Genomic DNA, 15,100 nt, shown 5'->3' on the forward strand with positions numbered 1-15,100 from the left:
GCAATTCTGAGTTTTCTCGTAATTCTGACTTTTTTCCCGCAATTCAGACTTTTTCTCGCAATTCTGTTTTTTCTCATAATTTTTTCTTTTTTCTCGCAATTCTGAGTTTGTTGCGCAATTCTGAGTTTTCTCGTAATTCTGACTTTTTCCCCGCAATTCAGACTTTATTCTCGTAATTCAGTTTTTTCTCAAAGTTTTGACTTTTTCTCGTAATTTTGACTTTTTTTTTTTTTTGCAATTCTGACTTTTTTCTTGCAATTCTAACTTTTTTCTTATAATTCTGAGTTTATATCTTGCAATTTTGACTTCTTTTCTCAGTCTGAATTGTGAAATATAAACTCAGAATTGCGGGGGGAAAGTCAGAGTTGTGAGAAGTCAAAATTGCCTTTTTAATTTAAATTTTTTTATTCCATCGCAGAAATAAGCTTCCATAATGATGTGATAAAAGCAAAAAGCGATTAATCTCATCACTTCCACGTTCATTAACTGCACAGCAGACAACAGTATTGTATTGAACTGATGAAGCTTCGCAGATGTTTTTATCTGGTTTAGTGTGGCAGCGTGCTAATCGTCCGAGTGTTTCTGTCCCTCTGTCCATCAGGAGCAGGCGGTGGACCGCGAGCACGAGCGAGACGTCTTTCAGCAGGAGATTCACAACCTGGAGCAGCAGCTGAAGAATCCCGCCAAAACACAGACAGGAAGTGGCCGGCGGGACAGAGAGGTGCGACCCGGAGCCTTCTGACTTCAGACATGCCCGTCTCGTCTACTATATAAAATATTTTCATGTGTTTTACCTTTATAGAATTGCAAAGTCTGATTTGTGTTTGGATGTTCATGAGACTGATTGTCATTTTACTGTCCTCAGTGAAATAGGCCAGTCATTTTTCTCCTTTTATTTGTGCATAACTTGGCTGCAAAGCACAGACTTTGTTCATAAAATAATATAATATAAATAATGTTTATAGTAATAATAATAATTATTATTATTACTATATTTAGTGTGGCAGCGTGCTAATCGTCCGAGTGTTTCTGTCCCTCTGTCCATCAGGAGCAGGCGGTGGACCGCGAGCACGAGCGAGACGTCTTTCAGCAGGAGATTCACAACCTGGAGCAGCAGCTGAAGAATCCCGCCAAAACACAGACAGGAAGTGGCCGGCGGGACAGAGAGGTGCGACCCGGAGCCTTCTGACTTCAGACATGCCCGTCTCGTCTACTATATAAAATATTTTCATGTGTTTTACCTTTATAAAATTGCAAAGTCTGATTTGTGTTTGGATGTTCATAAGACTGATTGTCATTTTACTGTCCTCAGTGAAATAGTCATTTTTCTCCTTTTATTTGTGCATAACTTGGCTGCAAAGCACAGACTTTGTTCATAAAATAATATAATATAAATAATGTTTATAGTAATAATAATAATTATTATTATTACTATATATATCAGGGTTATTATTTATTTTAATTATATTTATTTTTTATTTTTTATTTTTTATTTCAGTTTTATAACTAAAACTTAAACCGTAAAAAAAACATATAATAAACGCTGAATATAATAAAAATGAAATATTTAAATTATATTTTTTATTTCAGCTTGTTGTCAAGGAAACATTTCTCATTTTCACTGATGTACTAAAATAACCAAAGAAACTAAAATGAAAAAATATATATTAAAAACTATATAGACATAATAAAATATACAAAGACTAAACATTTAAATGAAAATGGAAAATCTAAAAATCAAAACTAATTCAAACTATGAATAAAAAATATAACAGTATCTTAAAAATGCAAAAATACCACTGATATATATATATATAACACACACACACAGACACACTCACTTACTCACTCACACACTCTCTCTCTCTCACTCACACACACACACACTCTCACTCACACACTCACTCACACACACACTCTCTCTCTCTCACTCACTCACACACACACTCACACACTCTCTCTCTCTCACTCACTCACTCACACACTCACTCACTCACTCTCACACACACTCACACATAGGCCTGTCACGATAACAGCTTTTTGTTGTGTGATATATTGCCCCAGAAATAATTGCGATAAGTCACTCTCTGACGTCGTGTCTTCGGGTGTGTGTCTCAGGTGCAGGAGCTGAGCGCGGCGCTGCAGCAGAAGGCAGACTGGTGCAGTGAGCTGCGGTTGAGCTCGGAGCAGCTGCAGAGAGATGTGTGTGAGAGAGACGAGGAGATCGAGACGCTGGGAGCGCGTGTGAGGGAGCTGGAGCACACGCTCATGCACAGGGTCAGTGTGTGTGTTTCTGCTCGTGATGCAGAGCTAATGCTGCTAGCTGAGAGTGTGTGTGTGTGTGTGTGTGTGGATGCAGTGCTCAGCATCACGTCTCCGCTTTAATGATCATGTTCTGTTTCTGTGCGTGTGGGTTGTTAGGCTCGTGTGTCAGTGAGATCTCTGTGTGTGTGTGTGTGTGTGTGTGTGTGTGTCTAATTTAACATTGAATCAATAGATGTGCAGTATGGATGGGTCATGGTTGTCTTAGAAGTGAGTTTATCTAGATACTGTTTTTTATCTTGAATATTTTTAGCGTGTTTCTGGCAGCCACAGCACAGCTCAACATGCTAAAGCCACGATTTGGAAAAAATTTTGTTTTTCACATTGCTATTTATGTGACCTTGAGCTATAAAAAGGTAATATACAAATAAATGAATGATATTTATTATTATAATTATTTTGTAATTAAACTTATTCTTTTGAATATTGTTTTTTTTGTCTTTCAATGTTTTTTACATTTTTAATATTTTTTATTGTTATTGTTATTTTTATTATTTTTTAAATTCAACTTTTTATTTTGATTACTTCTATTTTTATTATGTCATTAGACCGTTTTATTTTTTATATTGACAATTATCACTGTTATTATGATTTATATTCAACTTTTATATTTTGAATATTATTATTTTGTCTTTCAACGTTTTTGAATATATTTTTTTCAGTTATTATCATTATTTTGTTGTCAGACATTTTATTTTGAATATTAATATTATTACCTTTGCTATCATTATTATTATTTTCTTGTTCAATTTTTTATGAATTTTGTTATTTTGTCATTCAGCATTTTTTTATATTATTATTTCTATTAATATTTTGTTTTTAGACATTTTGAATATTAAGATTATTATTACCATTATTATTATTTTTATTTTGTCATTCAACTTTTTTATTTTAAATATTTATATTGTATTATTATTATTATTTATAATTATTATTATTTTGTATTTCAACTTTTTTTATTTTGAATGTTATTATTATTATTTTGTTGTTGTTGTTATGTATAGCTGGGTGCTGGTTCTAACTGTGAACTGCAACACTATAAATATATAATTTTTATAATATACTATAATTTTTCTAAATATTAAGTGGACGACTAAACAGGTGATTGTTCTCGCAGAAGCCTATATAATTCCGCTGGTCTTGGAGTCTGCTGATGCTGATTGGATGCGTTTGTTAGGGGATATTTACTTGTTTACAACCAGCCAGCTGTGTGTGTGTGTGTGTGTGTGTGTATTTGTGTGTTTCATGTGTGTGTTGTTGTGTGCAGGTTGAGGAGGTCCAGCATGTGTCTATGGAGGGCAGAGGAGACGTCACACTGGAAGCACAGCTGCAGACAGAGAGAGAGGCTCTGGACAGGAAGGAGAAAGAGGTACTTCCTGTCACCTTACCCATTATGAGCACCCAGCAACTCCATGCATTACACAGTAGAACTGGTTTTATGACTTAACATCATGCTCATCACTCTCATTTCTTTAGAGGGAGCTCAAAGTAAACTCTTCAGTGTAGAACTGTAAGCCTTGAACAAAAAAAGCCTAAAAACAGTATTTTTGTGTCAGAAAGCATCCAGTGTTAACTCGTGTTACGCTACTTGCTAATGTCTCCTCCGCGAGCCTGATAAACCTCTTCATTGTGGAGACGACTCCCGTTTCAATGGTAACAGCGACTATTATGGGTAGTGTAGAACATCACTGTAAAATCGTCAAATAGGTTATGGGCAAAAATCAGTTTCTGTGTGGATTTTTTTTTTTTTCACTTTTTTTTTTCTGGATTCCATTTTTGTCCCCGTTTTAATTTTTCTTTAGTAACATCTAAAAATCTTTAGTAAGCAGAAAGCACATCTAATTAACTTAAATAAATTAAACAAGAATCTAACAAAAAGAATGTTTAACAAAAATTAAATTTTTAATTTTTCTATAAAATCAGTTTTTTTCCCCCCTCAAATCTTTTTTTGTTCTTTCTGGATTGCATGTTTTTTTTCCCAGTTTAAATTTTTCTGCATTCTGTTTTAATGGTCAAATTAAAGTTTAGTGATGAAAAAGCATCATAAATCATGAAACATACAATTTATTAAAAGTTTAATAAAACTAAAATGTAGGTTTTTGAAAACTAAAAATTCCATATTTTTCCCCCCAATTTCATTTTTTTTTTTTCTGTTTCAATTTTTCTGGATTTCATTCTAATGGTTAAATTTAATTTAGTAGCAATCAGAAAGTGTGTCTAATTAATTGAAATTATAAAACTTATACAATTTCACAACAATTCATTAAAAGTAATAAAAAAAATATATATTTTTTTAAGTCTCTATGAAATCTGTAATAATTCTGTTTTATTTCCATTTATAACCAAAACGCATGTCTAATAAATTAAATTCATAAGGCTTTGACAATAAAATAATTTATTACATTTTGTTTTACAGTAATAGGGCCTTATGAAATGGTTTATTTTTTCAGAAATTATTTGTTGTCTGTTTCTGGATGTATGATTTAATACAAATGTATTATCAAAAACGGTGGTAATCAAATGAAGGCATAAAACAGTAGCAAATCTTTTAAAAATTTACATGTAAAAATTGAAAGCTTGTGCTGCTCATGTTCTACTATTGAAAGTAAAACATGGAAGGAAAATTGTGATATTTCTTAACTAGTGCTGTCAATCGATTAAAAAAAATAACTAATTAATCGCACATTTTTCTGAAATTATTCGCAATTAATCCCACCTAACATTAAAGTTTTTAAATATACTTTTATATTGCAATAATTTCACATTCAGTCTTCAAATTAATGTACAAACAACATAAAGACAGTATATTTTTTGTTTTGTTTTTTGTTTAATGGCATCTTTTTTTTATGACTGAAGGCCAATATCAATGATACCAATACTACTGATTTCTCTATAACCCCCCCCCTAATATTTAACCATTGACTAGCCATTCAACATTACAGTATAATTGAGAGCTATCAATTTTAACAAAAAATGTGTCTCATATAAAATATATTACATGCATGCATTTTTGGTAACTTCATGACTTAACTGACCACGACATTGCATGCACGTAGTTTATTTCGCGCTTTGATATGAAAGGATACAGGATACAAGGTGTTTTTTACACTACCATTGAGACACTTTAACCAAAGTATGTTTTAGACTTTTCATTAAGAATCATATCAACTAGGGCTCTGCACGATTGACAAAAATCACAATTGTCGATTATTCCCTTGAAATTGTAATTGCGATTATTAATTACAATTATCACAATTTACATTGAATGATGTTTATACCATTGTTTGATGCAACTGCATGCCGTATTTTTACTTAAAATTCGAATGGTGGTATAATGTTATACTAAAACTAAAACTAAAATAATGGGAAAAACCCTTAAGATAACATGTAGAAAGAAAAAAACGCATCTTAAGCGCGCAGAATAACATAATTGGACGATTAATTGCCGCTTTGAACGATTACATAATTGTGGCATCCGTAATTGTAATCGCGATTAGAAATTCGATTAATTGTGCAGCCCTACTATCAACCTATATCAAATAGGCATCCGATGACCCCTTTAACAAATGAAGTTTTCAGCACTTGTAACAGTGCCGTTTGCGTGCGCAGATCGTGAATCTGGAGGAGCAGCTGGAGCAGTTTCGTGAGGATCTGGAGAACAAGAGCGAGGAGGTGCATCAGCTCCACATGCAGCTGGAGATCCAGAGGAAGGAGATCAGCAGTCATCAGCAGGATCTGCAGGCTCAGGCCCGGCTCGCTCAGGTCCGCTCGCTCTCACACTTCAGCTGCTGTGTCTTCTGTGTTTGTCTAATGGCCCAGTCACATCAAGTACAGTCACTATATTAGCATCTACAGCAACGTTCTGATTGTTATAAGCGCCGTTTTGTCGTCCGTCTCTTTAAATGCTCTAGATTCTGATTGGCTGTCAGTGTTTTTATCGTTCATAACTTTGGTGTTATCGTTAACAATTGTGATGTGGGTTATTTCTTACAGTTAAAAACGTTATAGTTATCTATAGTCTGTAATGTTCAGTGTCACTTAGATTTAGGTCAAATGTATGTATTAATGTGTATTTATTAATGTCACTTTCAGAGCAAAACCCATTCTTTACTGCAGTCGTGGCATTGCAAAATATTTTCTTGTTTAGTATTTTTGTCTTGTTTTCCAATACAAATATTTAAACACACATAAAAAGCAAAATTACGTGACATTTTAAATATTGCTCAAAACAAGAATAAATATCTGCCTATGGGGCCATAAAAATAAACTTAATTGAACGATAAAACTAGTTTATTTTATTAATTGCAGTATTTAATTTGTATTTTTCAAGTTCGTTCAGTTTATAATTTTTTTAAATTATTTTTCTGGCCCCTTTTACAGATATTTGGTCTTGTTTTAAGCACAAACACTTAATTTTGATTTAATAATATATATATATATATATATATAAATAAAACTTAGTAAGTTAATGCATCTTGATGTAGATATTTGTACTGGAAAACAAGACAAAAATACAAAGTAATAAAATAATTTTTTGCAGTGCACATCTCATACTGTCTGTCTGTCTGATCTATATGTTTATTTATATATGTATGTACATGTGTAAACAAGTTAATGTTTTATCGAAGTCAACATGAAACGTTTGCAGTTTAAAAAAAAATCCAAAATACAGTTTACAAGAAAAAATAACTGGCAGTGGGGTCAGAAAAATAAACTTAATTCAATGGGAAAACAAGATTATTTTTCTGACCTCATAAATTTGCTTAATTTTAAAACATTAAACAAGACTTAATATATTATGTAATTTTCCTTCTCGAGTAAATGCATTTTAATTTAAGAATATTTACATATTTGAAAAGTAAAACAGTCGTTTTTTGCAGATTACGAAGGCAGACGTTTTTCTTTATAACACGCACTGATGAATCATTCACATTAAGACTCATGTTTTGAGTTCTTGTTGACTTGAATATGAATCTGAGAGTTTGAGTGTCAAACCGAGATCTGAGTCCTTGCCGCAGACAGGACTGCCCTAAATTCAGAGTCATGTGATGATGTTTAACTCTTGAAGGTCTTGGAGGAGAAGGACAGGCAGATAGCCGTCCTTAACGAGCAGCTCGCTAAGTGTCAGCGCACGGGAACAGACCCTAAGACAGAGGTAAAGTTGTATACATATGTGTGGACACACGGCGGCTGTCAGCGTGTGACACACATATGCATATAGCAGGAAACCCGTGTGTGTGTGTGTGTGTGTGAGAGAGAGTGTGATGTCTTTTGCCATCTTGTGTTTGCATCTTATTTTTAGCAACAGGGACACAAATGGCAAAACACATCAGCTTGGGTTTAAAGAGTGCAAAGACTTCATAATGAGTTACTGCTGATTCGCTGCATGATAAACAACGGATTGCATTCTTTAAACTGGATGTATTTGCTGTTATTCCGTGCAAACAGGTTCGTCCGTCTTTTGATTGAATGGAAACGCCTGTCTCAGATCCTGTGGATTCATTCAGCTCATTGTTTTGATGTGGTTTGGTGTTTGTTCTGCAGTGTGTTTTACTTTCAATCATCTCACACCCTCCTGGTAAAAGGGATAGTTCAACCAAAATTACTCACCCAAAACTCATATTTTGTCTGTGGAAAATGAAATGAGATGTTTAGCAGAATGTTCACGCTGCTTTTTTCCATACAGTGGAAGTGAATGGAGGCAGACGCTGTCAAAATGACATGAAAGTGCCATAATATTATTATAAAATAGTCCATATAACTCGTGCTTCAGAGTTATTTTAGTATCATTGATATATAATTTTTTAATTAATATTTTTAGTTTATTTTTGTAGTTTCCAATTTAATTTTAGTTACAGTGTGTTTTTTTTTTTTAGGTTTTAGTTTTAGTTAATTATAAAAACCCTGTCATGCTCTGTCTCTTCTTTAACTCAGATCTCAGATCGGTCACTGTATGAAAGAGAGCAGCCAGTTTACTAACACGTCTTCTTTTAGTTCCCTGAAAAAGCCATACGGGTCGATGATGACAGAATATTTATATTTGCATAAAATATTCCTTGAGGAATTTATTGCAACACTGATGTATCTGAGTCAAAGGGTGTTTTTGTGGCTAAATGAAAGTGCCTCAAATTGCTAAATCTTACAGTCTTTTGTGGCGAGTGAACACCGTTCAGATTACCTGTGATTTTGACCAAGGCCAAACGTGCATTCAGTTTTTTAAAAGAATGCATCGTCAAAAATAAATATTTTGTCATCATTGATCAAGCATGCTCATGTTGTTCCAACCTTTTTTTAATGAAATGCAAAGAATGTCTAAGCTTCTGTTTTTCATGCGATGAAAGTTTGTAGAGTTTTATACTGCTGATACCATAATAATTCATACGACTCGTGCTCTATCGTGATCAATGAACCATGAACTCTTCAGTTATTCAGAGGAATGGAATATAAATATATATGGAATATTTAATTAGCGACGCACAGATATTTCAGCATCCCAAAAAAAAATTGTTTTCCATGTTTTAATTTGAACAGTAAGCCTCTGTTGTGCAGTACTTTGTTTGCCAAAAAAAAAAAAGAAGGAATTGTTACATTTTCATGTGATTACATTTTAAAGGGTTAATTAAATTGTTTGAAATTTCTGAAAAAAATTAAATAAATAAATAATAAAACACTTCATAGGGCAATTTAATATAATTTTAAAAACAGGTTATTGTAAAAATAAATAAATTATTAAATTTGTAAAGATTAAATTACATTTTTTAAACATGTTTTTTGATTATCAAAATGTAATTAAATCATTAAAAATGGAATTAAAATGTAAAAAGAATTGGGGATAAATAAAATCTAATTTGGGGAAAAAATAAAATGTCATAAAATAAAAATACAACAGAATTTTGGGGAAAAATTTGTAAAAAATAAACTAAATAAAATAAATATAATAAAAAAGATTTTAATAGGGCTCTAAAAATTTAATTTTTTTTACATTTTTAATAAATTGTTAAATTGTAAATTTCATAAATTCAATTGCTTTTTTATTGCAAAATTTTTATTTAACTATTTAAAAAGGAATCCAGGAAAAATAAATTTGATTTCATTTCAGTTTCGTTAAAAAAAAAATGTTTTGCATCACTGCATTTAACATTGCTTTTTGGTTTTGGTTTTGAATCTTGGTAGTAAAAAGCGCCATCAGCTTTAATTGCATGAGAAACAGCAGCTCAGACATTTGACAAAATATCTTCTTTGTGAAATAATACTGGGTTTGAACAACATGCTAATTGATTTGGGTGAAGGATTGAAGATTGAACCCAAAGGGAACGAGAGACGACTCTTCTCTGAGCTCATGTGTTGGTCTGCAGGTGGTGGAGGAGAAGGACGAGGTTCTGCGTGAGCTGGAGGCGCAGGTGGAGTGTCTCCGGAGCGAGCAGGAGCGTCTGAAGAGGAACAGCGAGGAGGAGGTGGAGCAGCTCAACGCCGTCATCGAGAAGCTCCAGCAGGAGCTGTCGCTCATCGAGCACAAGCAGCCGCAGGACGAGAGCGACGAGATGAAGCAGAGGATGGACGAGCTGAAGTCTGCCCACCGCTTGCTGCAGAGCCGATACGAGCGTCTGCAAGGGGATCTAGAGGAGGCTCTGCGGGAGAAGACCGCTGCGTTTGTGGTGCTCCAGGCTCAGGTGCAGGCGCTGGAGGAGAGCGCAGGGTCACAGGTCATGAGCTTGAGTAGGCGCGTGGAGGAGAAGGACTCGGAGCTGCGCGCGTGCAGGTGAGTTTTCTTCTCATTAACCAAAACTATGACGGAAAATATTCCTTGACAAGCTTTTTATGACTGAGATGACAACACTGACGTCATTAAACACTGACTATATCAGCATGCATTATCACTGACGAGTGATTAAACTCTATATCTAAAATTTCTTTGTATTTTCTTCAACATAAAAGAGGAGAAAAAAATCCAGACCTGCGTGAGTTTTCATGCTTGGGGTTGCCAGATGTCAGTAAACCCCCCCATCTAATGTTAAGTTCGTTAATGTAAACTATGGTGAAAATATTCATTGATGACCTTTTTTATGACTAAAATGAGACAGAAACGAGACAAAAACAAGGGGACAGACATAATTAAACAATGACTATGATTATATCAACATGCAATGTCATTGACGAAAAAAGACGTGACTAAAATGTAGTTTAAAAAATAAAAACTCTACATACAAAATTTCTACAAATTTTTTTCAATAAGATAGTGGAGAAAAAAAATCCAGACCGGCACGAGTTTGCATGTTTAGGGTTGCCAGATGTCAGTTTAAATCCCCGTCTAGTGTTAATTTGAACAAAAACAATGACGAAAAATATTAGTTGACGACCTTTTTTATGACTAAAACGAGACGAAAACGAGGCGACGGACATCATTAAACACTAACTCTGACTATATAAACATGCAATATTACTGACGAGTGATTAAACTCTCTATATCCAAAATTTCTCTATTTTCTTCAGCATTAAAAAAGAGAAAAAATCCAGACCTGCATGAGTTTACATGCTTAGGGTTGCCAGATGTCAGTTTAAATCCCCCTATCTTGTGTTAATTTTAACAAAAACAATGACGAAAAATATTAGCTGATGACCTTTTTATGACTAAAATTAGACGAAAGTGAGGCGACAGACTAGGGCTGCTCGATTATGGCAAAAATCATAATCACGATTATTTTGGTAAATATTGTAAGCACGATTATGAGTGGGCCACATGACCAAACCTTTATACGAGTGATTTATTTAAAGATAGTGATATCAAATATCTATTTTCTTTAAATAAGGTTGCTATGACATCTACATTTTAGAGACATTTAGAGAAATTTCACAATTCTCAACACCACAGCAGAATACTAGGGTAGCTAATATTAGTAAAAAACAAAAAGTCCTCAAAAAATAATTAAACAGTCAGTAATAAAAATTTTTAAAAAGCAAAAGACAAATCCAATAGAAAAAAAGATACAAATGAAACAAACTGTGCAAGTCTAAAGTATTCAGCTAACAGTCTATTATGGAATAACTGAATGTAAAATAAAACAGCATAGTCTTCACTGTAAGAATTAAACTTCCTTTGTTTCTTACTAAATCTACAAAAGTTCTTCAGTCAAGAGCAGTGAGTGATTTTCTCTCTGTCTTTTGTTGTTCTATTAATATGAAACACACAGTCAGCAGCCAGGAATATTAGGCTGCTGTCACTTTAAGAGCCGCATTGATCAAATTTACTGTTACACACGTATTTTCATTCTCAACTGTTTACGTTCACTTAAGACATAACGGATGAGGGTTTACGTGAATAATAATCACCAAGCGCTGCATTTTGACACATTTTTGCGTGTATTTGACCATTTAGGCGCGACCTTAAGCTAAAAGTTGACTTTACTTACTTTAAAAACATGAATAAATTTATTTAAAGATAGTGATATCAAATATCTATTTTCTTTAAATAAGGTTGCTATGACATCTACATTTTAGAGACATTTAGAGAAATTTCACAATTCTCAACACCACAGCAGAATACTAGGGTAACTAATATTAGTAAAAAACAAAAAGTCCTCAAAAAATAATTAAACAGTCAGTAATAAAAATTTAAAAAAAGCAAAAGACAAATCCAATAGAAAAAAAGATAAAAATGAAACAAACTGTGCAAGTCTAAAGTATTCAGCTAACAGTCTATTGTGGAATAACTGAATGTAAAATAAAACAGCATAGTCTTCACTGTAAGAATTAAACTTCCTTTGTTTCTTACTAAATCTACAAAAGTTCTTCAGTCAAGAGCAGTGAGTGATTTTCTCTCTGTCTTTTGTTGTTCTATTAATATGAAACACACAGTCAGCAGCCAGGAATATTAGGCTGCTGTCACTTTAAGAGCCGCATTGATCAAATTTACTGTTACACACGTATTTTCATTCTCAACTGTTTACGTTCACTTAAGACATAACGGATGAGGGTTTACGTGAATAATAATCACCAAGCGCTGCATTTTGACACATTTTTGCGTGTATTTGACCATTTAGGCGCGACCTTAAGCTAAAAGTTGACTTTACTTACTTTAAAAACATGAATAAATCTAATAAACTTTGATAAATCAAGCACAAAGTCACGTTACATGATTTTACTGATTTGCACGTGAAATTGGGCTTTTATGGAGGAGCAAAAACTCTCTATATCCAAAATTTCTCTGTATTTTCTTCAACATAAAAGAGGAGAAAAAATCCAGACCTCCATGAGTTTGCATGATTGGGGTTACAAGATTTCAAAAGTTTAAATCTCTGCGAGTTTTCATGCTTGCTGTTGCCAGATGTCAAGAGTTTAAATCCCCCATCTAATGTTAAGTCTGTTAATCTAGATCTACACGAGTTTGCATGTTTGGGGTTGCCAGATGTCAGTTTAAATCCCCCTAGTGTTCATTTTGTTAACAAAAACAGTGACGAAAAATATTAGTTGACAACCTTTTTTATGACTAAAATGAGACAAATACAAGGCGACAGACATCATGATCATGACAGACATGATTGGGGTTGCCAGATGTCAAGAGTTTTAGTCTCCCTATCTAGTGTTCATTTTTAATGCAAACAATGATGAAAAATATTAGTTGATGACATTTATGACTAAGACGAGACAAACACGAGACGACACCAACATCATTAAACACTAAATGTGACTATATCAATATGTAATATTTATGATGATAAAATGTAGTTTAAAAAATAAACTCCCTATATCCAAAATTTCTCTATATATTCTGCAAAAAAATTTACACCTCCACGAGTTTTCATGCTTGCGGTTGCCAGATTTCAACGGTGTACTTAGTGTTATTTTTGTTAAAATCATTGTTTAATAAAGATGACATCATTAAACACTAACTATGATTATATCAACATGCAATATCATTGACGGAAAAAAGACATGACTAAAATGTAGTAAAAAATAAGAAATCTGTATATCTAAAATTTCTCTTTATATTCGTCACCAAAAAGTAGAAAAAATATAGACCTCCATAAGTTTTCATGGTTGCGGTTGCCAGATTTAAAGAGTTTAAATCCCCTTATCTACTGTTAATTTCGTTGAAGAAAACAATGACCAAAATATTCTGTGACGACTTTTTTTCCCCCGAGACGACACCGACATTGTTAAACACAACATGCAATTTCATTGACGAAAAAGTAAAATGTAATTTAAAAAACAAAAACTCTCTATATTCAAAAATATTCTCTGTTTTCTTCAACAAAAAAAGAGGAGAAAAGATTTAGGCCTCCACGAGTTTTCATGCTTGCGGTTGCCAGATTTCAACCGTTTAAATCCCCCAATTATGCAAAAGACAACAACAATGATCAGTAATTGCGATTATAATTTTGAGCAAAATAATTGATTATCAGTTTAATCATTATGCAGCAGGACTAAAATATGACTTAAGTTTTAATTGACGACAACTAGACTAAAATTCCCAGACTAAGACTTGACTAAACCACAAATAGGACAGGCTGACCAAAAAAGGGCATTTGACACAGGACTAAAGCCCCGTTCACACTATAAAGATAACGATATTAGCGTCCACACCAGCGAACGATATCGTCTGTTTATTCCAAGCGCACGCGCGTCTGCCGCTTTAAATTCTCAAGCTCATTATAGCAGGATGGATTCTGATTGGCTGTCAATGTTTTTCTCGTTCATTGAAAAAAATAGTTCTGGAAGTGATTCCAACGATATCGTTTCTCTGCCTTTATCGTTATCTTTATAGTTATCGTCCTTGTTGTGAACGGGGCTTAAGACTGAATTACAAAACAGCTGACAGAATTCACATTAATGCAGGTTGAAGCTGGAACAAGTGCAAACGGACGCCGTCGCTCTTAGCGCTAAAGTGGCTCAGCTGGAGGAGGAACTCAGGGAGAAGGTGGCCGCCGTTCTGGTCAGCCAAGCACAACTGGAAGCCGTCCAGACGCAAACCAAAGAGCTCCGCGCAGGAGAAGCCATGGGCCCCAGCGCGCAGCTGCACTCAGAGGGCCTCACGGCGCAGGCAGCCTCCGCAGGGAAGACGAGCCTGCTGACGGAGAAGCTGAAGGAGCTGGAGGAGGGTCTGAGCGGGATGCAGAAGGACCAGGAGCTGCAGAAGCAGCTGTTGAGCAGCTCTGAGGAGGAGGTGATGGAGTACGAGAGGAGGTTAGCCGTGATGATCGACCTACTGAACCAAATGAGAACCAAACCAACCCATCCCAGACCGCTGCCGCCCGCTGAGGTGCGTCACTGCTGTATTGAGGTATAAGAGTATTAACAAGGGCAAACTGTGATTTTACTAATAAAAATGCGATTGCAGTTTGCTTAGTGGTCTATTATTAAATAAGTGGTAAGTGGTAATAAGTATAAATTTAGTGGTTATTACTAAATAACTAAATCTGAAATATCACTGTTGTAATATTTCCTGTAAAATTGCAATACTTATATTTATCTTAATTTCTAAACTTTAAAATGTTAAAACCTAGTGGTTTAATTTCGGTAGCAAACCACAGGGAGCCCTTAAAGCTTCTCTTTTGTTGACAACAGAGAAAACACGCAGTGCCTGTATTTATTTAATTAAATCACAGCTTTTGTGATTTTATAATCGCACTAAGCCATATTGCTTGTATGTACACTACCGGTGAAAAGATTGGGATCAGAACGATTTTTAATGTTTTTTACAGGAGTTCTTATGCGCATCAAGGCTGCATTTATTTGATCAAAAATACAGGAAAAAATTTAATATTGTGAAATATTATTATGA

At 34.1% G+C, this 15,100-nt stretch overlaps 1 protein-coding gene across 1 annotated transcript in view; it reads left to right on the top strand.

Moving 5' to 3' along the window:
• The window catches only part of LOC107712284 (A-kinase anchor protein 9-like), a 137,848-nt gene that overhangs the window by 117,767 nt on the left and 4,981 nt on the right, over positions 1-15,100 (top strand). The window contains exons 24-29 of the mRNA XM_016517495.1: positions 2,119-2,277; positions 3,590-3,691; positions 5,932-6,084; positions 7,391-7,477; positions 9,678-10,081; positions 14,155-14,599. Of these exons, the coding sequence (XP_016372981.1) occupies positions 2,119-2,277; positions 3,590-3,691; positions 5,932-6,084; positions 7,391-7,477; positions 9,678-10,081; positions 14,155-14,599 (1,350 nt within the window). The remainder of the gene's footprint in view (positions 1-2,118; positions 2,278-3,589; positions 3,692-5,931; positions 6,085-7,390; positions 7,478-9,677; positions 10,082-14,154; positions 14,600-15,100) is intronic.

The sequence above is a fragment of the Sinocyclocheilus rhinocerous genome, unplaced genomic scaffold, assembly GCF_001515625.1.
Source record: "Sinocyclocheilus rhinocerous isolate Xijiao unplaced genomic scaffold, SAMN03320098_v1.1 scaffold3283, whole genome shotgun sequence".
Lineage (NCBI taxonomy): Eukaryota > Metazoa > Chordata > Actinopteri > Cypriniformes > Cyprinidae > Sinocyclocheilus > Sinocyclocheilus rhinocerous.